Source organism: Hyperoodon ampullatus (assembly GCF_949752795.1).
Source record: "Hyperoodon ampullatus genome assembly, chromosome: X".
Taxonomy (NCBI): Eukaryota; Metazoa; Chordata; class Mammalia; order Artiodactyla; family Ziphiidae; genus Hyperoodon; species Hyperoodon ampullatus.
Window position 1 is genome coordinate 16,509,495 of NC_136913.1, and position 25,126 is coordinate 16,534,620.

At 40.4% G+C, this 25,126-nt stretch overlaps 1 protein-coding gene across 1 annotated transcript in view; it reads right to left on the reverse strand.

The window, feature by feature from the left end:
- Positions 1–3,647, reverse strand: part of SCML2 (Scm polycomb group protein like 2) — a gene marked incomplete at its 5' end in the record, with an annotated part of 87,844 nt that extends 84,197 nt beyond the window's left edge. Inside the window, 2 exons of the mRNA XM_079727242.1 lie at positions 521–589; positions 3,626–3,647. Of these exons, the coding sequence (XP_079583368.1) occupies positions 521–589; positions 3,626–3,647 (91 nt within the window). The remainder of the gene's footprint in view (positions 1–520; positions 590–3,625) is intronic.
- Between the last annotated feature and the right edge of the window lie 21,479 nt (positions 3,648–25,126).

The window sequence follows — 25,126 nt, forward strand, 5'->3', positions numbered from 1 at the left end:
TTCCACGAGGTAAGTAGTATTATCCCTGTGCTACACAGGAGAAAAAGGAGACTAAGAATGTTGAGTAATTTGCCCAAGGTCACAAGGCCAGTAAAGAATGAGGCCAAGATTCTAGAACAGGTCTGTCAGACCCCCCTCAATGCCTAAGCTTTAATCCACTGGACTGTCTTTTGACCATCAAAAAAGGACTTTCACATTGACTCTAGTGTTAGAAGCGTTTTTATCAATAATCAAATTATTTTAAATTGGTAATTCATGGTAATTAATAACTATATATCTTTAATTTGGCAACATTTGCACTGAAATACAGGGTTATCTTTTAACTTAATCCCTCTCTCCGTGAAACCAAAGTAAAATTTCCAGAATTAAATACTATCTTTTTGACCTTTCCTATTGCTTAGGTTTTATATTTACAGGAGCTTACTATACAGAGATTATATCAAAAGCAGTAAGAGAGGAGTTTATATCAACACTGAGTGAGGAAGAAAAATATGTTGTACTGAACTAATTTAAGACCTACCGTTTTGCACAGAGGATGTGCCTGACTGAGGAGCTTTCTCTTGATTCTCCTTCTTTGCATCCATTGACTCTTAAAAAAAAAAGAAAGAAAATAGTGAGAAATAACAGAAGGCTAGAGCAACAGTTTGAAAGAGTACTTATAAAAACCATAAACTAAAACTATTTTCTAATAGAAGCCAGTTTTAATTTTATAATTAATATCCTCATTTTCTGCATAGGACTTCACTTTCCAATATATAATGTACCTTTTCTTAAATTTTATTTATTTATTTATCTATCTATTTATTTTTATTTTTGGCTGAGTTAGGTCTTTTGTTGCTGCGCGCAGGCTCCTCTCCAGTTGCAGCGAGCGGGGACCACTCCTCGTTGCGGTGCGCGGGCCTCTCACTGTGGTGGCCTCCCCTGCTGCGGAGCACGGGCCCTAGGCACATGGGCCTCAGTAGTTGTGGTACGTGGGCTCAGCAGTTGTGGTTGGAGGGCTCTAGAGTGCAGGCTCAGCAGCTGTGGCACACGGGCTTTGCCTCTCCGTGGCATGTGGGATCTTCCCAGAGCTGGGCTCGAACCCGTGTCCCCTGCATTGGCAGGCGGACTCCCAACCACTGCGCCACCAGGGAAGCCCATAATGTACCTTATAATTTGCTTGTTTGTTTATTGTATGTCTCACTTCACTCACTCAAACGTAAGCTCCAAAAGATCAGGAATTTTTAAATTTTATTTTGTCTCCTTTGTTCACTGCTGTATCCTCAGTGCCTAGAAAAGAACCTGGCATACAGAACACCCTTGAGCATTTGTTAAATGAATGAACGAACAAACCAAAATGAGCTGAGTTGATCCTTACAATGTTCAGATTAATGTGCCTCAGAAATAAAGTGCATGCTTTTGAGAATTTAAAACAAAAGGGGGGCTTCCCTGGTGGCGCAGTGGTTGAGAGTCCGCCTGCCGATGCAGGGGACACGGGTTCATGCCCCGGTCCGGGAAGATCCCACATGCCGCAGAGCGGCTGGGCCCGTGAGCCATGGCCGCTGAGTCTGCGCGTCCGGAGCCTGTGCTCCACAACGGGAGAGGCCACAACAGTGAGAGGCCCGCGTACCGCAAAAAAAAAAAAAAAAAAAAAAAAAGGGAAGCTAGAATACAATGTAATTCAATGGACTAGGCAAAGTTTTTCTCTGTGCTAGGCTGAGGAACTCAAACAGTACTGGACCTTGGGACTTCAACAAGTCTAAGATGTATTTCATCCACAGTTATTACAGTATATATTTCTTAAATGACTCATTTAAAAATTAATCATAATACTATTATTATGCTGAAAAATTAACCAAAATTCTTTAATATTATCAAATAAGTGGTCAGTATTCTCATTTTCCCCATTGTCCTAAATATTTTAAATGTGTCTGTTTCAATCAGGACCCAAATAAAGTCCATACAGAGCAATGGCAGATACATTTCTTAAATTTCTTTTGATCTATAGACTCCTCCTCCTCCTCCTTCTTTTTCCCCCTTCCCCTAGCAATTTTTTTGCCGATGATACCAGTTCAGATTTTTCCAGTCTGGAGTTTGCTGACTATTTCCTCATGATGCTGGGTTCTTCTGGTCCTTATATTTTCTCTAAATTCGTACTGCTATTTCGAGCCAGAAGAGCTTAACCAGATTCAGGTTTGGCTTTTTTGGGAGGAGGAGAGAAGATGACTTCATAGGTACTTCTCACAAGGGGTTCCTAATATACCTAGTTCTCTCTCTTTTTGTGATATGAGCCATCATGGATGATTATTGCCTAGATCCATTAGTTCATTAGTGGCTGAAAAATGGAGGTATTCTAATTATCATCCTGTCTTTATTAGCCAGAAAACTTCTATAGAGAGAAACCTCCCCTCTTCAACCATTCAGTTACCTTGAGGTAGAGCTCACAAAGGGAAGTCACAATCAACACTTTGTTCTTTTCCTTTATTTTCTAGTTTTCAAGATAATGAATTGTATCTGTGGGACTTCCCTGGCGGTCCAGTGGTTAAGACTCTGTGCTTCTAATATAGGGGGCATGGATTCGATCCTGGTTGGCGAACTAAGATCCCACATGCCGTGCGGCCAAAAAATTTTAAAACTTTAAAAAAAAAAAAGAGTTGTAGCCCTACCATTCTCCACAGATGACAAATAAATTTTGTTTTGTTTTTTAGTATCATTATGAACTAACGAATTTAACCACACTTGATGTGTTTCCATCTATTGCTGTTTTACCCTTACTGATGCTTGAATTGTCAAGTGACAAGCTTCTTAAAAAAGAATCTATGAATGATGCCAGGTATACCATTTAAGGTAACAGATCCACTTTCTGGTTATGACTGAGTGACTCTTCAAGATACGTGAACACTTGAAAGGGATGTATGGGCTGCTCTCTATTTAAATAATTTGGCTAGTATGAAGACAGTACACATTTATATTTACTAAATAGTTCTACAGTAAGATTTTCTAATAGGAAAGAAAGTGAAATTATAAAGGCCTGGTTCCTGCTCTAGGGAAGCTAAGAATCTAGGTACAGAGACTATACTAAACTAATACACTTGACAAAAATGGAAATAGCAGAGCACAACATTCAGCATGCAGCCAGAGAAAAAGTCATGAGAGACAGAAGACTTAAAACTGGGTCTTGAAGGAAGAACAGGATTTAGAACAACAAAGGTATGAAGAATGTATTAACGGGAAAGAAAATACAACTCAAAACAGAGAGTGCAAATGAGTGTGGCATATTCATGGGACAGTGAGCAAACTTCTCACTAGAGCAGAACAGGATGAAGCATTTTTTAAATCACCCATATTAGAGTAAGAAAATCTGGACTGTGATTTTGGCTGTCACAGATTGTTATATGACCTGTTCACTTAACCTCCCTCAGTGTCAGCTTTCTCATTTATAAAACTAAGAAGGGAAGACAAGATTACCTTACAAGATTACCTTTAATAGCTATTCAGTTCTAAAATTCCAATTCTAAGCACCTAACGTCTTCTATAACTTTACTTTTAAAAAGGCTTTTTTTCCCAAACATTCAATCTACCAAAAGATAATCATTCCCAATGAATAACTGAAGATATTTATCATCTTTAGACAAGTAAATCTTACCTTCATTCACTGTTCGCCCCATGGTATCCCTCTCTGGTGTTCTTTCCTACAAGGTGAAAAATCAATTACTACCTCCTTTTAACGTAATACATTTCTGAATGGTGGTATTATTACAAATCAGCTATAATGGGACTACAACAAACTAAAAAGCTTTTTGCACAGTGAAGGAAACTATCAACAAAATGAAAAAGCAACCTACTGAATGGTAAAAGATATTTGCAAATAATATATCCAATAAGGGGTTGATATCCAAAATATATAAATATCTCATACAACTCAACATCAAAAAAACAAACAACCTGATTAAAAAATGGGCAGAGGATGTGAACAGACACTTTTCCAAAGAAGATATACAAATGGCCAATAGGCACATGAAAAGATGTTCAACAACACTAGTCATCAGGGAAATGCAAATCAAAACTTCAATGACATACCACCTCACACCTGTCAGAATGGCTATTATCCAAAAGACAACAAATAGGGCTTCCCTGGTGGCGCAGTGGTTGAGAGTCCGCCTGCCGATGCAGGGAACACGGGTTCGTGTCCCGGTCCGGGAAGATCCCACATACCGCGGAGCGGCTGGGCCCATGAGTCATGGCCGCTGAGCCTGCACGTCCGGAGCCTGTGCTCCGCAACGGGAGAGGCCACAACAGTGAGAGGCCCGCGTACCACAAAAAAAAAAAAAAAAAAAAAAAAAAGACAACAAATAACAAGTGTTGGTGAGGGTGTGGAGAAAAGGGAGCCCTCGTGCACTGTTGTTGAGAATGCAAATTGGTGCAGCCACTATGGAAAACAGTAATGGAGACTCCTCAAATAATTAAAAATAGAACTACTGTACGATCCAGCAACCCGACTCCTGGGTATTTATCTAAAGAAAACAAAAACACTAATCAAAAATATATATGCACCCCTACATTCAATGCAGCATTATTTACAACAGCCAAGGTATGGAAGCAACCCAAGCATCCATAAACAGATGCATGGATAAAGAAGATGTGATATATATACACAATGAAGTATTACTCAGCCATAAAAAATAAAATAAAATCTTTCCATTTGCAAACAACATGGGTGGACCTAGAGGGTATTATGCTAAGTGAAGTAAGTCAGACAAAGACAAATACTGTATGATTTCTTATATGTGGAATCTAAAAAAACAAAACAAATGAACAAACATAACAAAACAAAAACAGTCATAGATACAGAAAACAAACAGGTGGTTGCCAGAGGGGAAGGGGTTGGGAGGAAGAAAGAAAGGTGAGGGAGATTAAGAGGTACAAACTTTCAGTTGCAAAAAATGAGTCAGAGGTATGAAATGTACAGTGTGGGGAATACAGTCAATAATTATGTAATATCTTTGTATGGTAACAGGTCATGATTGTAACTAGACTTATCGTGGTAATCATTTTGAAATGTACAGAAATATGGAATCATTATGTTGTATAACAGGAACTAACATAGTGTTGTAGGTCAATTACACTTTAAAAACAAAGAAAGAAACAAAGTCATAGAAAAAAAGATCAGATTTAATTATCAGATCAGATAAATAAATAAATAATTATCTAACAAAGCAGGATAAAATACAGGCTCTTTGGGAAGTTAGGAGGTACTGTGAACTGGGAATATAAAAGAAGCCTTCTCAGAGGAAATGGTAGGTAAACTGGTACTTTAAAGGTGAGCATTTCAATGAGCAGAGAAGAATGAGAGAGGAATTTCAGGCTGAAGGTACAAAATGAGTGGACACTAAAGAAGAGCCTGCCTCCTCTACTTGATTATGAAATGCTGGAGTTGCTCAGGTTTCTTCTGGGCTCTCATCTCCCTCTAAAGTCTCTCAGGAGCCACCCATACACAGATGACTTGCAAAGCATTTTTCCTTCCCAGACTTCGCCTCTGAAAGTCAGACTGAAATAATTAAATGGATTGGCTATTTGATACCACTGGGAAGATGCTGTCAATTAAGGACTATAGCCTAGCAGCAAAAGAAAAAGTGAAATATATAGAGGGTGCTGAATCGAAGCAGAAAGTAAAGGGAGACAAGCTGTAATCCAGGTAGGGAACAAAGGCACTTAACCAACACTAGTCAGAAAGTAAAAAGCTGTGAATTACATTAAAGTTAAGTCCCATTACTACACAAAGGGATTCAGTTCAAAAAAACTGAGGGATGGGTCACACATAGAAGATATACCCAGGTTCCTATGTCCTTCTCTAAAATCTCTAACCCATAACTGAGTTCTGAATCTCAACTGGTATCAATTCCTCCCATTAGTTGAGTAAGTGATTTTGTAAATCCTAGAAGGTGAAAATATATGTTTAGAAATAATTAAAACCAAATCTTTTTTTATCTTTTTTTTAATTGAAGTACAGTTGATTTACAATGTTGAGTTAGTTTCTGCTCTACAGCAAAGTGACTCAATTATACACACATATACATTCTTTTTTATACTCTTTTCCTGAAGACCTAAATAAAGAAATCCATGTACCATGTTCACAAGTTGGAAGATTTCTAATCACAAGAGAAACTGGATTTAACCATGATTAAATTTTCTGTTTATCCAAAGGTACTGTTTAATCAAGATGGAGTAGTATTGGCATCAGGGCAGACATACAGATCAATGGAACAGAACAGAGAGCCCTGAAAGGTCCACCTATATACGGTCAATAGATTTTCAACAAAGCGCCAAGGTAATTCAGTGGACCAAGGATGGTTTTGGTTTTTTGCTTATTTTTTCAACAAATGGTGCTGGAACATATCTACATACAAAAAAAAAAAAAAACCTACAATGAGGTACCACCTCACACTGGTCAGAATGGCATCACTGGAAACGAAATCATCTCAAGGAAATAACTGTACTCCCATGTTCACTGCAGCATTATTTGCAGTAGTGAGGGTATGGAAACACCTAAGTGTCCAACGACAGATAAACAGATAAAGAAAATGTGGTGTGTATATGTCCAATGGAATATTATTTAACCTTATAAAAGAAGGAAACCTTGCCATTTGTGACAATACAAATGAACCTGGAGAGCATTATACTAAATGAAATGAGCCAAAGACAAATACTACATGGTATTATTTACATGTGAACTCTTAAAAAAAAAAAAGGAAATATGTGAGGTGATGGATATGTTAATTAACTTGATTGTGGAAATCCTTTCACACTATATATGAATATCAAATTATTACTTTGTGCACTTTAAATATACTGCAATTTTATTAGTCAATTATACCTCAATAAAGCTGGGTGGGGAAAAAAAAGAATGGCCATCATTAAGAAGTCTTCAAATAACAAATGCTGAGGACTTCCCTGGTGGTCTAGTGGTAAAGAATCCGCCTTCCAATGCAAGGAACGTAGGTTCGATCCCTGGTCGGGGAACTAAGATCCCACATGCCACATCTAAGACCCGATGCAGCCAAAAAAAATAAAGAAAAAAAAAGCCACACTGCGAGTGTGGGATTAGCAAACGTAAACTATTTATATAGGATGGATAAACAACAGGGTCCTACTGTATAGCACGGGAACTATATTCAATATCCTGTGGTAAACCATCATGGACGGACTTCCCTGGTGGTCCAGTGGTTAAGAATCCACCTTCCAATGCAAGGGAAGAGGGTTTGATCCCTGGTTGGGGAACTAAGATCCACATGCCGTGGGGCAACTTAAGCCCGCATGCCACAACTAGAGAAGCCTGAGCACCGCAACTAAGACCTGACGCAGCCAAATAAATTTAAATAAATAAACAAACAAAAATGGTCCAGATCAAAAAATCTTAAAAAAAAACATAATGGAAAAGAATATTAAAAAAAGAATGTCTGTATGTGTATAACGGAGTCACTGTGCTGTACAGCAGAGATTGGCACAGCATTGTAAATCAACTATACTTCAATTTTAAAAAAAGAAAAACAACACTTACCTCACAACAGACAAAAACTACCTTGAGATAGACCATAAATGTAAATGTAAAGCCTAAAACTATAAAATTTCTAGAGGAAAACATAGAGATCTCGTGACTTTGAGTTAGGCAATTATTTCTTAGATATGACACAGAAAAGCACAACACATAAAACAAAAAATTGATAAATTGGACTTCAAAATAACAACTGCTCTTCAAATGACACTGTTAAGAAAATAAAAGGACAAGCTACAGAATTGGAGAAAATATCTGCAAAACACATATCTGATAAGAGATCTGTACCCAGAATATACAAACTACTCTGACAACTCAATTTTAAAAAGGCAAACAGAGCCCAATAAAAACATAATTGGCAAAAGATTTGGACAATCACTTCGATAAAAAAGATACATAAATGGCCAACTAGCATGTGAAAAGATGTTCAACATCATTAGTATTCTGGGAAGCACAAATTAAAGCCACAATGATATACCACCACATAAATGGCTAAAATTAAAAAGACTGACACTACCAAATGTTGGTGAAGATGAGGAACTGGAACTCTCATTCATTGCTGATGGTAATGTAAAACAAGTATTCCTATTAAAATAGAACCTTCTTAGAGTTAAATGCAAAGCAAATATTCTTAACTTCAAAACCAATGTTTTGGAATCCAAAGGACTTACTTTAGAGGTAGAACCACAGACCAAAGAATAAAATATTCTACTTATCCCTAGATAAAAACCGGAAGAATTCCAGACCCCTTTAGTTTGAGATTAGCCATATTAGATAAAATCAACTCTTTCAGAGTTTGGAAACGTTTCCTTTTCAATTATCATAGTCATTCAGCACCACTGAGCAGACATATCCTCTTATGAAGTCCGAAGTCATGTCAAAAAAAAGACTTCAACATAAAAAAAGAACCCAAACTCTTCAGGAAATGAGTCAGTGATTCAATAAGCCTTCCCTTTCAGTCATTATGGTGTTACAGTGCAGTGAGTTTTTAGGAAGACATCATCAAAAGTGAGCTTGTGTCCACTGTGGTAATTTAAGGATTCTTTCATGGTCAGGATAAAATCAAAATCATTTGCCCTAAGCACTCTTCTTCACTATAAACAGCCTTTACTGTCTTCCCTCTTGAGCCATGTAGCTTCCATGTTCCACCGCACCAATCATTCCAATGTAGTTTTCCCTTTAAGAGAATATGATCCTGCCCTGTTTTTATTTCCTTTATATATATTCCACAGCACCTAGAACAGCGCTAGGCACAGGTAGATTCAAACTGAACACCTGAGTGAATATTCACCAACCTTTAATAAAACAATATTTCTTTTCAAATATTTTGAAATTCATAAACTTCACTGGAAACTTATTTTATTTCCTACTCTCTCCAATATTCCTACTATCCAAGTTCTATACTTGGCATATGCAAATGTGTAAATTCTCATTCAATTTATGCACCAAATGTACACAGTGAATGCTTAAACTTACTTTTGAGCAAATAAAGAGTTCTGTGTTAAAAAGTATCACTACTTAAACTATCTTAAACTTCAAAGTGCCATGCACTATACAGACAAAACTGTACAGCAAAATATTACAGCATCCTCCTTGTTAGAAAAATGCCCAGTCAAACTCTCTGATGGGAAAATGGGTAATTCCATTCCAAAGAAACAAAGTAAATACACGAACTGTTTCTCTACTGGGCTCTCAAACTACAAAAGCCAATCCATTTAAACCTTCAAAGAGAATAATCTTTTTTGTTTTACTTGAACACATGACTTTTATTTACAGACATTTATTTACAGACATGTGGGCATAATCCCATGTGTCAAGGGTTTATGCCCATAAGAATCAACAAGACAAGGCCTCTGCCCTCTGGGAGCTCCCCTGCAGGGCTCCCAGGCTGTGGAGCAGATATGGAAGCAAGTCTTATATAATAGGAGTTGTTTACCTGCTCACCTCTCCTCACAGACTGTAAAGTGATTGAGAATTACTCTTCCTTGTAGCTCTCTCACAGCAAGCACAAAGCCTTGCACTTAAAAAAAAGTACTCAGGGCTTCCCTGGTGGCGCAGTGGTTGAGAGTCCGCCTGCCGATGCAGGGGACGCGGGTTCGTGCCCCAGTCCGGGAGGATCCCACATGCCGCAGAGCGGCTGGGCCCATGAGCCATGGCCGCTGAGCCTGCGTGTCTGGAGCCTGTGCTCCCCAACGGGAGAGGCCACAACAGTGAGAGGCCCGTGTACCGAAAAAAAAAAAAAAAAGTACTCAAAGGTTCTGTTAGTAACTAAAATCTCACTCTAAATGTATATATAGGTCTCTGTAGGATTATATGAGTAAAAGATTATTTAAGCATGGAGAGAAACATAGGACATATACTAGGTTGTTAATAAAGCTTACCTGGGAGGGTAAAGATGATGGGGTGTGTGTGGGAGAGGGCGTTATAAATATATTTTCTGTGATATAATTCTATTTGTATAAAATTTTGCACAAGCTTGTATAAAGTAATACAAAAATATTTTGGTGATCCTCCTTTTCTGCATCACAGGGTGGTGAGATTTTAGGTGACCTTTATTTTCTTCCTTATATTTTTATGTATGATTTGAATTCTTTACGATGGTATATATTAAATAATCAGAGAAAGTTATTTTCATTTGTGGGGGGGGATGTACCCTGACAGTTTTTTTTTAAAATAATCCCTAAATGTTGTTATATTATTAAAAAGCTCTGTATATGCAATCCTGGCTTATCACATAAGTTTTAACAAATTATATGGTTACTGTGATGGTTACTGGTAACCAAAACAATTACACAGAAATATTATTTCTAGTGCTTAAAGCCGTTACAAATTACTTCATCTCCCTGAGTCTTGGGTTTTCCCACGTGTAAATTAAAGCTAATACCATCTACACTTCATAGTGTGGTCATGAAATTAAATGTAGTCATGAAATTAAATGAGATAGTGTAGGTACAGCATCTAGCACAGTATCCTGAACAACTGGAAGCTCAAAGACTGTTTTCTATCCCATCCCATCTGTCCTAATTAAAACACCCCAAGGTGAGTGAGTTTTAGCATTAACACAACATTAATTACGTTGTAAAGTGGAACTACATTCCTACTTTGATTCCTGAGCATTACTTATTCTCTTCCAAAGTATAAACTAAAAAGGTGCTGTTTAAAGAAACAAATGCTGGGCTTCCCTGGTGGCGCAGTGGTTGAGAGTCTGCCTGCCGATGCGGGGGGCGCGGGTTCGTGCCCCGGTCCGGGAGGATCCCACGTGCCGTGGAGCGGCTGGGCCTGTGAGCCGTGGCCGCTAGGCCTGCGCGTCCGGAGCCTGTGCTCCGCAACGGGAGAGGCCACAGCAGTGAGAGGCCCGCGTACCGCAAAAAAAAAAAAAAGAAACAAATGCTAAGTTTAAGGCACTCTTAAATTAAGCAGTAATAAATATATATATATATATATATATATATGTAATGCCCAGACATATAATTACCAAAGAAAGCAGCCACCATCCCCAACCAGCATTATCCGAAAGCCTATATATTCTAGCTAAAGCCAAAAAAAACTTGCTGTCACCCCATGTTGGATGACTCTAAGGTATAATTATTCATGAATATATTATTTCCTTTAGGGTTGGTGAGTATTGGAAATAGCTTTAGGTTCTTTGTGAACTAAAATGGTCTTTGTGGGCTTCCCTGGTGGTACAGTGGTTGAGAATCCGCCTGCTAATACAGGGGACACGGGTTCAAGCCCTGGTCTGGGGAGATCCCACATGCCACAGAGCAACTACGCCCGCGAGCCACAACTACTGAAGCCCACATGCCTAGAGCCCGCGATCCACAACAAGAGAAGCCACCGCAATGAGAAGCCCGCACACCGCAACGAAGAGTAGCCCCCCCTCGCCGCAACTAGAGAAAGCCCGCGCGCAGCAACGAAGACCCAATGCAGCCACACAAAAAAAAGCACATACAAATTGAATGGGAAAGATAGACATTTTCCTAGGACTGAATACTAGGAGAAATTTGTACAGATTCTGATGTAAAGGAATATTGGCTAATTTAATGGGAAGTATCTTTAACTATAATTTGAGAAAAAATAAAAGTTGCATTGTCCCTGTTATAATGCCCCAGCATTACAATGTAATTCACCTATGTCTTTCAGTCGCAGTGGAAGGACAGAGATTATAGGAGTTAAAGGACTACACCACAATCTGTTGGTAAACCCTGGATAGCATCAATTCATAGGTGAATCCTCAGAATGCCTCAAATAAAGATATACTGTGGAGTTAAGACTCACATAGCAGATACACAGACAGCACAGCTATTATCTTTCTGGAAAATATTAGGAGCCTGACCTTCTTTTAGAAATAAAGATGTACCTCATTTCCACAATGGTGGTCTGCAGAAGAAACTACAGAAAAGCTTAGCTTTGCTCTCAATATACTTTGAACTGCCTCAGCACTTTAAGAAAAACTCAAATAAGACCCCCAAAGTAGTTCTCCATGTTACATCGGAGAGAAAAATTAAAAGCTTTGTTTTATTTTTGCCAGCACTAAGGGAAGTTGTTTCACTGAATGTACATAAGGAGCAACTTCGCTGCATTTAAAAAAAAAAAAAATCCAGGGACTTCCCTGGTGGTCCAGCAGTTAAAACTCCACGCTCCCAATGCAGGCGGCCTGGGTTAGATCAGGAAACTAGATCCCAGCACACCGCAACAAAGATCCCACAAGCCTGAACGAAGACCTGACGCAGCCAAATAAATAAATAAATATTTTTAAATAATAATAATAATAAAGATTACCTGGTACTGTGTGTTTGAATCACATAACACCTCTTGGCACACCCACTGTGCTCAAAAATATTTTTAAAAATAAATCCAAAAATTCAAGTATAAGCCCCAAAAAAGTAGTAGGTTATAGTGTCTGACATTGACATTTATTTCCTTTACCACAAGACCACAGTTACACTAAATCTAGTAGTTGTATCCAGCAGGCTTTGAACAAGGATAGATAGACTGGGGTCTTTTACAAAACCATTTGTTTTGCAGATTGTATCTTATAACAGAATTAAGGGCTGATAATAGATCAACAAATGCTTTGAAAGTCTTGCATTGTTTTAAACCATTTTCTCAGTATGATTAAACAATGTAAAACACTGATTAAAGTGGAATTATTAAACCTAAAACTCCTATTGCTCTTATCTGATTCTGGAGAAAATTCTACAATTTTTTTTTGAGAAAGACAGTTTTAAAGGACTATTTAGCAAGTTAATGGGTCCATAATTCTAAGATTACAGGGCTCTTCCATTATTTGTTTGCTTTTTTTTCTTTTTGCCTTTCCATTGCTTTTGTTTTGAAGATGAGGTAATACACCTTGAGTCTCTAATTAGAGACCACTACCTGAGGAGTCAACAAGGGGCAACATTTTGACAAGGGCAGGAACTAGCAAGAAATTTCCCAGGGCCCTTTTCGACTTTAGGCCATTAGTCAGATGTTATAAAATGGATGGAATTACAGAATCTCAACCTGAGAGAATATAAAAATAAACAAAATACAGATGCTAAGCTGAAAAAAATAAATTTGTTCCCTCACCAACAGCAAGGTTTGCTGCCATATGTGCCAGACAGAAGTCCCATAGGTGAGAATAAAGTCCAAATTTAAGCATTCATTATTCACTTGTTCACTCAACCTCCCATTTGACAGACATTAAAATCCACATTTTTTGAAAGAGTAAAGTGACCTTAAATTGAGACAACATTGAATTTTTTATCGGTGTAGAAAAATTCTCAACTATATTATACACTTACCAGACTAACCGTTTCCTGATGACCAGGGTTTTTGGTAATAAATATAATAACACCCATAATGCAAAGAGTTGCTGGGCTACCTCACTTTCTGCAATCTGGCCTCTACCTCCCCACTTCTATAACTGCTTTCCAAGGCTCCAGTTACCCCCCAGACAACAAACCCAATTACAGTGTTTCAGTCTTACTTCCCCTTGACATTTCAGGAACCCTCTGTGATAGATCCATCAACCCTCATCCTAAGACACCGCTCCTCTCTGAGACTCATATGTAGGTAGGACCTGGTGGTCCTACCTCTATTATCTCTTTGTGTCTACTTCCGCCTTCTGTCCCAGCCGTTGATCTTCTGTAGTCACTCAGTCTCTTCCTCTAGATTCTACAAATTTTTAGAGTCTAGAATCTCGTTCTATTCCACGGTTCATGCAACATCCCTATGTGCATAACTCCTATATCAGCACCTCTAGTCCCAATCTCTCTCCAAAATTTCTACTCTAGCCAAATGAACATCAGTCTGAATGCCTCACAACCACCTCAAATACTACATATTTTTAAAAATCAAACTCGGGAATTACGTGGTGGTCCAGTGGTTAGGACTCCACGCTTCCACTGCAGGGGGCCTGGATTCGATCCCTGGTTGGGGAACTAAGATCCCACAAGCCGAGAAGCACGGCCAAAAAACAGAAAAACAAAAAAATCAAACTCTTTTGTCCTCCAAAATGAGCTCCTCTTCCTCTGCTTCCTATTCTAGACATCACAAACTCCCAATTCTTCTGAATTAAAAGTCATCTTTGGGCTTCCCTGGTGGCGCAGTGGTTCAGAGTCCGCCTGCCGATGCAGGGGACACAGGTTCGTGCCCCAGTCCAGGAAGATCCCACATGCCGCAGAGCGGCTGGGCCCGTGAGCCATGGCCGCTGAGCCAGCGCGTCCGGAGCCTGTGCTCCGCAGCGGGAGAGGTCACAACAGTGAGAGGCCCGCGTACCGCAAAAAAAAAAAAAAAAAGTCATTTTTGAGTCCCCTCCTCCTTTGTCCAATATCTTATCAGTTACCAAGTTCTGTTGATTCTTGAAGCTCGGAAAGCTGGTAGTGAAAGAAAAATGATTCAAACCTAAGTTTGTCAGACACCAAAAGACAGGGATACAATACACTGTTCACACTTTGAAAGGGAGAAGTAAGGAGACATACACACCATGCACCCTGCACAGAATGGATCCTTGAAGGCAGGAGAAAATAAAGATTATGGTCCCTGGGGTCTACTGATGGTGGTGCTGGCAGTGGTAAATAATAAATACTAAGAACTGTCACTTACTGACCTCTTGCTAAATGTCTGGTGCCCTACTAGGGTCTTTATAGTCATTTTTCTTATCTAAAGCCTATTACAAGCCTGTAGGGTTAATACTGTTATTAATGGCCATTTGAAAGTTAAAGATGTTGAAGCTCAAAGACCTGTACAATTATCACCCAGCTAGATTAAAACCTAGGTCCATGAATGCTAAGCCATTATGCTAAAATTGCTTCTCTTGTGTTTGTGTGCACGCCTTATCTTCCCTACTAGATAAGCTTTTGGGGGCAGTACCATGTCTGGTTCACCTTTGTATCCTGCAGTGTCTATCCACCATGTCTATCACATAGTAGAGCCTCCAAAATGTTTGCTAAATGAGTAAATCTGTTGTGCTACAGTATACTTATACATAAACCATATAGTCCCAGAACATTGTGGTTTTTTAAAATAATTTTGGTGAGGTTTTCTTTTGGCTGTCATTGTTCTCCATTCTTTTCTGCAATGTCTACTCTGCTGTCTTAGTCTACCCACAAATCTAGATCAGTGGGCCAAGGAGAAAGTTCTGTGAGATATGAGATAGTCCCCCACTCCCCACATCTCCCTCCTTCCCAACATCTGATACACCTTCATTTTTCTTACTCTGAATTTGATTTCTAGGATGTTTGAAGTCTCAAAAAGACAGGCCCCAGTACAAATGTGTTATTATTACAGGTATTTTTCCAGGGAGAAGAACAACTAGATATACTATGCTGTACCAGAATTCAGTTTATAAATTGCAACTACATAGCAGTTTGAACTAAAACATGCGTTTTAAACCAATATTCACAAAAAAGGGAAAAGACACAGTCCCTACACACAAAATAATTTAACTGCAAAAATATTTCATTACATCCCCTTGAGCATAATCAATAGTATAAGAAGTTTCAAGGCTAAAAGAGGTTTACATATATGTCTGCTGGTAGTTTTAAAGAAAAGGTTGAAAGAAGTGACTAAAGTTATACACACACATAATTCACCAAAAACTATTGATGAAATAGCACAGGTAGAACTTTTTTTCTTTTTTAATCTATCTTGTTATAAAGACACTTTTCAAATTTGAAAAACAAACAAAAAAGTTCTTCTTTATTGCTCAGTCAATATGCAAGAAAACGATAGAGAAGTCTAAATTAACTGCATAAAACAACACCTTTAAGTTTTTCATTTTGACTTGAAAATAGTTTATTACTTTCATTTCAAGAAGTACTTCACATTTATACCTAAATGCAAAAGCACTTGACTTAATTGAAATATATTATAGCTATATGTTTTCCTTTGACAAAGAGAAGCTAGCTCTTCTAACTAAAAATTTGCTCCTGGTAAGATGATTATCTTAACAGGTTTACAGAAGTGTATACAGTTGGCTCTCAGTATCCATGGATGTAGAACCCACGGATACAGAGGGCCGATTGTGCTAAGCCATTTTATATAAGGGACTTGAGCACCCATAGGTTTTGGTATCCGAGGGGGTTCTGGAACCAATACCCCACAGATACAGAGGGACAACTGTAGGATATCCATTGCACAGCTATACATAACTTGTTGAATTGGACATGATTCATCATTTTAAGATTTCACAAGCATCTACTCTATTTACTTAGTATTCAAATTTCCCCATTTTCTGATATATTTATAAATATAATCAGAAAAAAATCTAAATTCTAATGTTGTAATTACTTTGAAAAATAAGATCCCATCTCTGAACTGTGAATAGTCAATATTAAGAATGAACATTTTTAGGGACTTCCCTGGTGGTCCAGTGGTTAAGGCTCTGTGCTCCCAATGCAGGAGACCCAGGTTCGATCCCTGGTCAGGGAACTAGATCCTACATGCTGCAACTAAAAGATCCCGCACACTGCAACTAAGACCCAGTGCAGCCAAATAAACAAATAAATATTTTTTTAAAGAATGAACATTTTTAGTAGTGAGGATGTATCAAATCAAGCTTTCTGAAGGAGCAACTTTAATTATGCTTTAGTAAAGTCAACGACTTAGAAATTAATCTTTTTCTGTGTTAAAGCAAACCCAAGAAGAAAACAACTATTTTCAAGAATTTTTAATTTATCTAACAAATTATAGTCTCCAGGGCTTCCCTGGTGGCTCAGTGGTTAAGAATCCGCCTGCCAATGCAGGGGACACGGGTTCGAGCCCTGGCCCAGAAAGATCCCACATGCCGCGGAGCAACTAAGCCCATGCACCACAACTACTGAGCCTGCACTCTAGAGCCCGCATGCCACAACTACTGAGCCCGCGTGCCACAACTACTGAAGCCCACGCGCCTATAGCCCGTGCTCTGCAACAAGAGAAGCCCCTGCAATAAAAAGCCCGCGCAGCTCAACGAAGAGTAGCCCCCACTCGCCACAACCAGAGAAACCCCACGCACAGCAATGAAGACCCAACGCAGCCAAATAAATAAATAAATTATAGTCTCCAAGTTAAATAATTAATCCCTTACAATTTTAAAACAATATATGTGAATGCTATGCATTTAGTTAAGAAGTGAGTCATTCAGAAAACAGATAAATGAAAAAAGTCAAGGGTTGCCAAAATCCCAGTTTATAGTTGTAAATTCCTAAGGTTTTAAAGCACAGCCACAGGCTAATTGCCCAAAGACCTGTTGCCCAGGACATTTGCAGAGGACTGAAGTTAATAGCAGGGCATGTCAATTTACCGCAGGCAGCTCTCAGTGCAACATTCTGACAAAAGAACTGGGTCAGGTTACAGCCTGTTCCTATTATCACAGCAGTCTAGATTTATGGTTTCTAACACTGGCCCTACAAGAAATAATGGAAATGATGACAACAACAATCCCTGCTAGACAACAGATTACAGAAAAGCATGCAATAAACCACAATCTGAAGTGACCAGAAAACTACACATCCCTGACAATGCTTAAAACATGAGGCAGGTGTCAGTAAATTACCCATTTAAACATTTCTACAACTTCTCAAAACCTCAGCACAAAAAATCTCTAATCAGAGTTTCTAATCTAAAGCCAAGCAATATACAAAGGTATTTAAATTATTGAGTACTATAGTTTAATTCTTTTAGTAACCATCAAAGACAATGTAGTTCATCTGAACAGATTTATGAAACTCTACCAAATTAATAAAAAATAAAGAGAATAATGAACATTACTTTTCAAATAACTTTAAAGTATACTGGAAAACACTCCAAATGATACTTAACATCTTTCAAAAGAAAAAAAAAAGGCAGTTTCACAGCAAAGGGCGCAAGTTTACAACTGTATTCAGAGAGGCAAGAGAACTGCAGAAGATAAACATGTGATTCATTCACTGCTTAATTTAAAACTAAAAGAAGTTTGTCAATACATTTGCTTAAAAGACTATGTCAAGGTTACAAGGTACATACCAAGCAAAGGGAGCTGTTTGTCTGGAATTCAACACCAGTTAATCCTTATGAGAAACAGAGGTCGAGAAAAATCAAATATGTATTCTAAACCCAAAAAGCAAAGAGAGTTCCACCAACTTTCCCCTGAGAAAAGAAAGCATCCTCAAGATATGCCCTAAAATTGCAATATATCTGCCCCTCCTGAAGTTTACAATGGCATGTTACCACAAAAGGTGGGTACTCTCTTTCCGCTCTTACAACAATTTGCTCCTATAAACTTAGGAAGGGGCAGAGCCACAGCCATAAACACAGGTCACAAGTAGTAGGTAGTCAAATGCTCTCTACCTTCAAATGTTTCCCAGCTCATTACTCATACAAAGCTTATCTTTTTTTTTTTTAACTCCTTGGTTAAATAATGAATTCACCTAGTCTATGTCAGATGAGTAGGAGCCTCAAATCTTTCACTGTTAACACAGTAAGATATTCTCATTTCTTATGCTAAAATCTTTCCATCACATGCCTAAAAAATGAAAGTAAGAGAAAGGTTTAGGAATATATGTTTAGTAGAAATCATTTAGCATAAAAAGCACAAGTATTATTATTTCTAAGGTAGCCAAGGTTTACTTATTAGACAACGTAAAGACAAAATAAAAATAAGCAAAAATGCCTTACTCATGAAAACCAAACAACTTACGCATATTTCAAATCTTAGATGGTTTCTGAAATTTTCTAAAGTTATTGTGCTTTAAGAATGGTCACCTCTGATATCTTTTAAAAAAATGAGATGTTGTCGCTACAGTAAAATCATTTCTACTCTTAGAGTAACCAAAGCTCAAATTAGTTAGAACCTGGAAAACTTATCACTAAATTATACCAACCTATTTTAATCTAAGAGCAGTGGTTTCTCTTATTTATTTCCCCAAGACGAAAGGATTATAAAGATTAAGACTCCAAGACGGGACTTCCCTGGTGGCGCAGTGGTTAAGAATCTGCCTGCCAATGCAGGGGACACGGGTTCGAGCCCTGGTCCGGGAAAATCCCACATGCCGCGGAGCAACCAAGCCCATGAGCCACAATTACTGGAGCCCGCGCGCCCTAGAGCCCGTGCTCCGCAACAAGAGAAGCCACCGCAATGAGAAACCCCCGGCAACTAGAGAAAGCCCGCGCTCAGCAACTAAGACCCAACACAGCCAAAAACAAAAAATGACTCCAAGCCAAGGAAGGGTAAACTTTTTCTTACAAAATGACCAACATTTGCCATTTTCAAAATTTCCATGTCTTTGGTTCCTGAAATCATCAATCACTTCAAATTCTAAGATATTATGTAGTAATTTTCAGACACTAATAATGTTCCTTAAATTCTTAAGGGCACTTGATTTGCTCACTCCAAACTACAAAATACCTGGCAATGGCAGACCAATATTCATACCATAGCCTCATGGCTCTAACGCTGATGGCTAGCAGAGTTCACTTTGTTCATATCTTATATATCCCAAAAACCAGGAATATTACTAGGAGGAGACAATGAGACGCCCAGGGAGGTGACCTAATAGAGAACATGATCTCAGATTTCCATTCACAATTGGAATGAAAATTGACCTGGCCTAAAGGGAAAAAAAGCAGCAGAGTAACCTGGCAAAAAAAAAAAAAAAAAAAAAAAAAAACTAGAGGTGACTAATAACTAAAATAGCAGAGGATCCTTTGCATCCTCCAGTGTTCCAGTTACCAAAGTTCCAACAGTCATTTCTATTAACCCAAACAGAGGGGCAGTAAAATATTCAAGTGAAGTTTTCCTCCTCCCTCCCTCTCTCCCCACCCTCCAGGAGCTCAAACTAAAATTGGGATTTGGATCTTCCTTAAGTGGAAAAAGGGGCTATATCATTTTCATTCAAAAAATTTGGCATTTACTCAGCCTTCTCAAGGCACTTTACTATCATCAATTATTTCTCAGTGAGAGAGTGCAGGATTACCCTGACCATTTCACTGATGCGGAAACAGACACCAACAGCAAAGGGAACAGGGGCAGGAAGAGGGGCGATAGGAAGCATCTGGGAGGAACAGGCAGGCAGCTAAAAAGGAACAAACCCAAAAGAAAATGAGAGTCACATCTGGCTTATAGCTGACCATCATAGCCCTTGTTACTTTTTAGCTCAGAGAGATTTCTGAAACGTTTTGAAAAAAGAAAGTGCTCTAAATTATCAGTTTATATCTTGTTACAGCCTAAACTTCTTGGTCATAGAAGTAAAGTTACTTAGCATTAAAAACTACCCACTATCCAGAGCCCATACTGATTTCAATTTATACCAGTAATTCATTTTCTCTCTCAAGCCTAACCAGTATGTTACCTGTTTGACCCAGAAAACAATCTCTCATAAAAACATCTTTATATCAACATAATCATAACAAAAAAGGCCCAAAGTTAATATCACATAAGTCAGAAATAATTCACAGTTCCACTCAAATTTTGTTTAGAGAATTATGACCAAAACATTGACTCTCTGAATTTGCCATTGAAATAAGAGGACTACTTGTTCTACATCCGTATTGATTTTCTTAACTATAACCTTGAAAATTTCAGGAATAAACTACTAATGGGAAGCCTTAAACACCCCAGAAACCAGCACACATAGCAGTAGGTTGAACTGAACCCCATACTACAGGCAGCACAGATAGTTAATAAAAATGTGTTGACTGAAGCATAAATCAAAAAGACTGACGAACTGCCTCGTGAGAAAAACCACCTCTTGAAGACTGACTCCAGGGGCTTCCCTGGTGGCGCACTGGTTAAGAATCTGCCTGCCAGTGCAGGGGACACGGGTTTGAGCCCTGGGCCGGAAGATCCCGCATGCCGTGGAGCAACTAAGCCCGTGTGCCTCAACTACTGAGCCTGCGCTCTAGAGCCTGCGAGCCACAACTACTGAAGCCCGCGAGCCACAACTACTGAAGCCAGCGCGCCTAGAGCCCGTGCTCCGCAACGAGAAGCCACCGCAATGAGAAGCCCGCGCACCTCAACGAAGAGCAGCCCCCGCTTGCTGCAAATAGAGAAAGCCTGTGCGCAGCAACGAAGACCCAACGCGGCCAAAAATAAATAAATAAAATAAATTAAAAATAAAAAATTCTATCCGACTGTTTTGAAGAATATGGATAAAGACATAGCCAAACAAATACAAGGCATCAGGTGAGAACTCAAACTTTTCTCAAAATCCCAACTGGACTCAATTCCAAAAGCTATTTTCACATTCCTGCCATTAAATATACAAAACCACAAACATAGTGAAAGGATATTCATCCTTGGAAATACATTATTTAACGCGTAATTTAAAAAAAAGAATAGCAAGAAAGGCAGAACTGTCATTACTGAAGAACATTTCCAAGCAGTGTTATTGAGAAAAATTAAATATGAGTCTATGAACTATTGTTATAATACAACTGCTTGTCATAGGAAGTTGTACTCCATAAATGTTATACATCTTATAATACTCTTTCCCCAAAATAGAAATATGAATAGCTCTGGGAGCATTAAAAATGCAGCAGCATCTGCAGTTGTTTTCGGGAAGAAAACCATCTCCAATAATTTCGCAAATCATATGATCAGAAGGAAGTATTCACTTTCCCTGCCTCAGTTTTCCCCTCCAAACCGACCCATTCGCTTTTAGAGATGTCTGTCGTAAAGTCAGTCACCCTATAGGTACGTCATAAATGTTAATCTTCTAATTCTTCAAAGAAGAGGCTAACACCAAACTGTAATCACACTTTATAATGAACGACAAACGTACTAAAACTTTTTTCAAAAATCAAGACCTTAAACGGGAACCTGTAACTAAATACCTGTGCTGCCCTAACATTTGGCGTGGGGGGGCGAGGGGAAGGCGGCGCGAATTTTCAGCTCAGCCCTCAAAGCAACGTATAACCTCAAGACGCAAAATCTATTAAATTCGCCTGCTCGCTCTCCCCCTGGCGATTCACACTAGGGTGTAGCACAACCAATATCCAGGTGGAAAAAGCGAGAACGGTATCTCAAAGTGAAGGCAACAGTGGTCCTTTGACCCAGTCATGCCGCGAGAGCACGGCGGCCGCCTCTCCGCTCCTGGGGAGAGCTGGAGCCCGGATCTCCGGCCCCCACTCCCACCCGCACCCCACCCCCAGGGCGGGCCACGCATTCCCGCCCTGCTTCTCCCCTGAAGGCGAGCCACCGGCGCTGCCCCCCACCCAACCGCCTGGAGCCCCGAGCCGCGAGTCCAACGGACACCTGGCACCGGGACCCGAGCCCGCGCTCGGCTACAGGCGCATCCTTCCGCACTGACGTTTACCTCCAAACTCCTAAAGTTATCTCACAAGTCCCCGGAAGGCTCCCGGGCGAGTTTCAGTCCAGACCACGCAAAGTCATCCCTACTCCTCAGCCCCGCCGCCCACCCGCGCTGTCCCGGGACCCCAGCCCGGCCCCATCCACGGCCGGAGGATGCTCTGGAGGGTGCTGTCCGCGATTCGGGTCAGGGGACGACTGGGGAAGAGAGGCCCGGCGCCCGAACGCCGCGGGCGGGATGGGCCGGTGTCCGGCGAACGGGCCCCGGGTGAGTGAGGGGCGTCGCGGAGAGCGCTACGTGGGGCAGGGGAGCCCCGGCCTTGGGGGTGAGGCCGCCGAGGGGCAGCGGAGCTCTGGCCTCGAGGGTGAGGCCGCCGAGAGTGGGTGACCGGAGTGCGGGGCCGAGCTGAGGCCGGACCCCGCCGGGCGGTGAGGGGGCGTTCCGCACGGGGGACGCGCCGCCGAGGACTCCCACCCGCCCGCGGACAACGGCCAGAGCCCAGACGCCACAGCTGCGCCTCTCCGGTACTCACGGGGCCTGGAGTCGCCACGCACCTCGAGTCTCGTCGGCGAAAAGAGCGAAATTCTGTCACACTGGTCCAGCGAGCCGGTACCGGTCTTCACACCGCCGCCGCCATGTTTGAGAAGCCGCGCGCGGAGCCGCGCATGCCCCGCAACCGCCACCGCTGCCCCGCCCCCCGCCCCGCTGCCCGCGTGCCCTGGGGTTGCCGCAAGCTTGCCCTCTGACCTCGGCCGCGTGCGGGGACCGAGCCCGGGGCTCAGCAGGAAGCCCGCGCGGGCGGTGGCGAGCGATGAGACTCTGCGGCTCGGGGAAAGTCCTTGGCAGTTCTCCCTCATCCTCCCCCCGCCCCAATCTGCCCTCCCGCCAAAAAAAAAAAAAAAAAAAAGCCAGTCGCAGCCCATGCACCCAAGACCGTGGTGGGCCCCCAATTGGGAACCCAGGGTCCGCGTCAAGTTTCATCCAAGGGGAACTCGCTCCCCTTGGCCATCGACTTCGACTCTCGGCCACCGCCCACCCTCGCCACGCACCGAAAAGACAGGCGCTTCCCTAAGAACTCAAGCAAGTTCGATGAGCAAGGAAAAAGCAGCTCATTAGAGCAGCTTGAGAAAAGCCACTCCTTCGCGGGTTGCAGCATAGTCCTTGAAACAGCTTTTCTTTTTTTCCCATGGGTTTTTGCCACGCATTCCCCTCCAGCTCCACGTTCCGGATTTAGTTGTTCCTCTAAACCCTGGTTTGAGCTAACGAGAACTAGATTAACGTGGAGAGTAAAATAATTTGCTCACAGGTTTCAGGGTGCTCGGGAGCGTGCTCGGGAGCGTCTTCGAGAGTGCATTTTGGGGTCTCCTCTGCCCTATCCCCCTCGCCACGGACCGAGCGGTTGCGCAGGTGGAGGTCGCACCAAGGGGGAGGGGGCGGGCGTAACAAAAGCTCCAAAAGGAATCCCTCCGCACAAAATGTAGCAAACAGAAATCCAGAGAAAAACATCCCATTCTTCATTGTTAGGTTGGGTATAGGCAGATTTAAAACTTTTGTTTGAAAAATAATACAACATGCTGTTTTAGCCAAAAGTAAACCATTGGCAGACCTTCTCTCTCTCTACAACTCTTTTCAAAAGTCGGATGGAGGTTTTGCATCCGTGATCTGCTTAACTTAGTATATAGGACATGAGTATTTTTTAAATCATAACTCGGAAATCGGAACCTAAACTTTAAAAAAAACCGCGGAATATAGCCATTTTCTACAATGCAGAATAAAATTATTTTCATACGACACAACTTTTGCAATGCTAAACAAGGGCCAAGTTAAAGTATTTTCTATTGTATCTGAACACTGGCGAATGGCACAAGATCAAATTGCTCTAGTTGTTCTTGCATCCTTTAAAAATGAATAAGTAAATGTTAATGCAAAATTCAAGAAAACTTGAAGGCAAAAATAGAAAAACTAGCCCATTGATGTGCAAATATTAAAGAGAGATTTGGTCCATCAGTTGTATAACATATATCACATAGGAGGGAATGTTGAAATGGTCTAAGATGAAGGTTCGAAAATGTTTTTAAGAGCCAGAAAGGTACGTTTAACAGAAAGAAATTAAACAGGTTTAAGTTTAATCTTAGCAAACCCTTAGTATGGGCTACAGCGGGGGGTGGGGAGGAGTCAAATTTTTAATTACTGGCCGTTGTCTTTCTAATCTGGATGCAATGGAAATATTTGAAAGTCATCTCTACATTCTATGAAAGATTTGAGTTATCATTTATGCCTCTTTTACATGTATGGACCCTTTCTTAAGTTGTAGAAATACTACTCTGATTGTAAATTGCCTGTCTCAGGGATGACTTGTCTACTTCCCATATTTCTTTCCCATATTTCCCATGAAATTACTGAAGCCCTTATTCTAAAAATGTAATTCACATTATCTATATTGAACATCTCCTCAATGACTCTGTTCACCTAAGCATTTACAGAAGTGTCTCCTTGTTATATTAAATGAGTTATTGATAATGATAAGAGCTACCATCTATTGAGCACCCACCATGTGCTGAGAATCATGCTAGCCTCTTTAGTTACATAATTTTCAATATTCGTAATCTTTCACAGAGTTCTTATGAGGTAGGTACCCTTATTCCCATTTTACAGACGAGGAAATTGAATATTACACAGCAAATAAGTGGCAGAATCAGCTTCTGAACATATACTTGAAACTCTCTTAACTATCCCTTCCATCTTTGTCATCAGTCATATGCTTTCCTCATAGATTATGTATATAAACATTCAATAAGAATCCTTTTATTTACTTATACCTTGCTTTTTCCCCCTTTGCCAA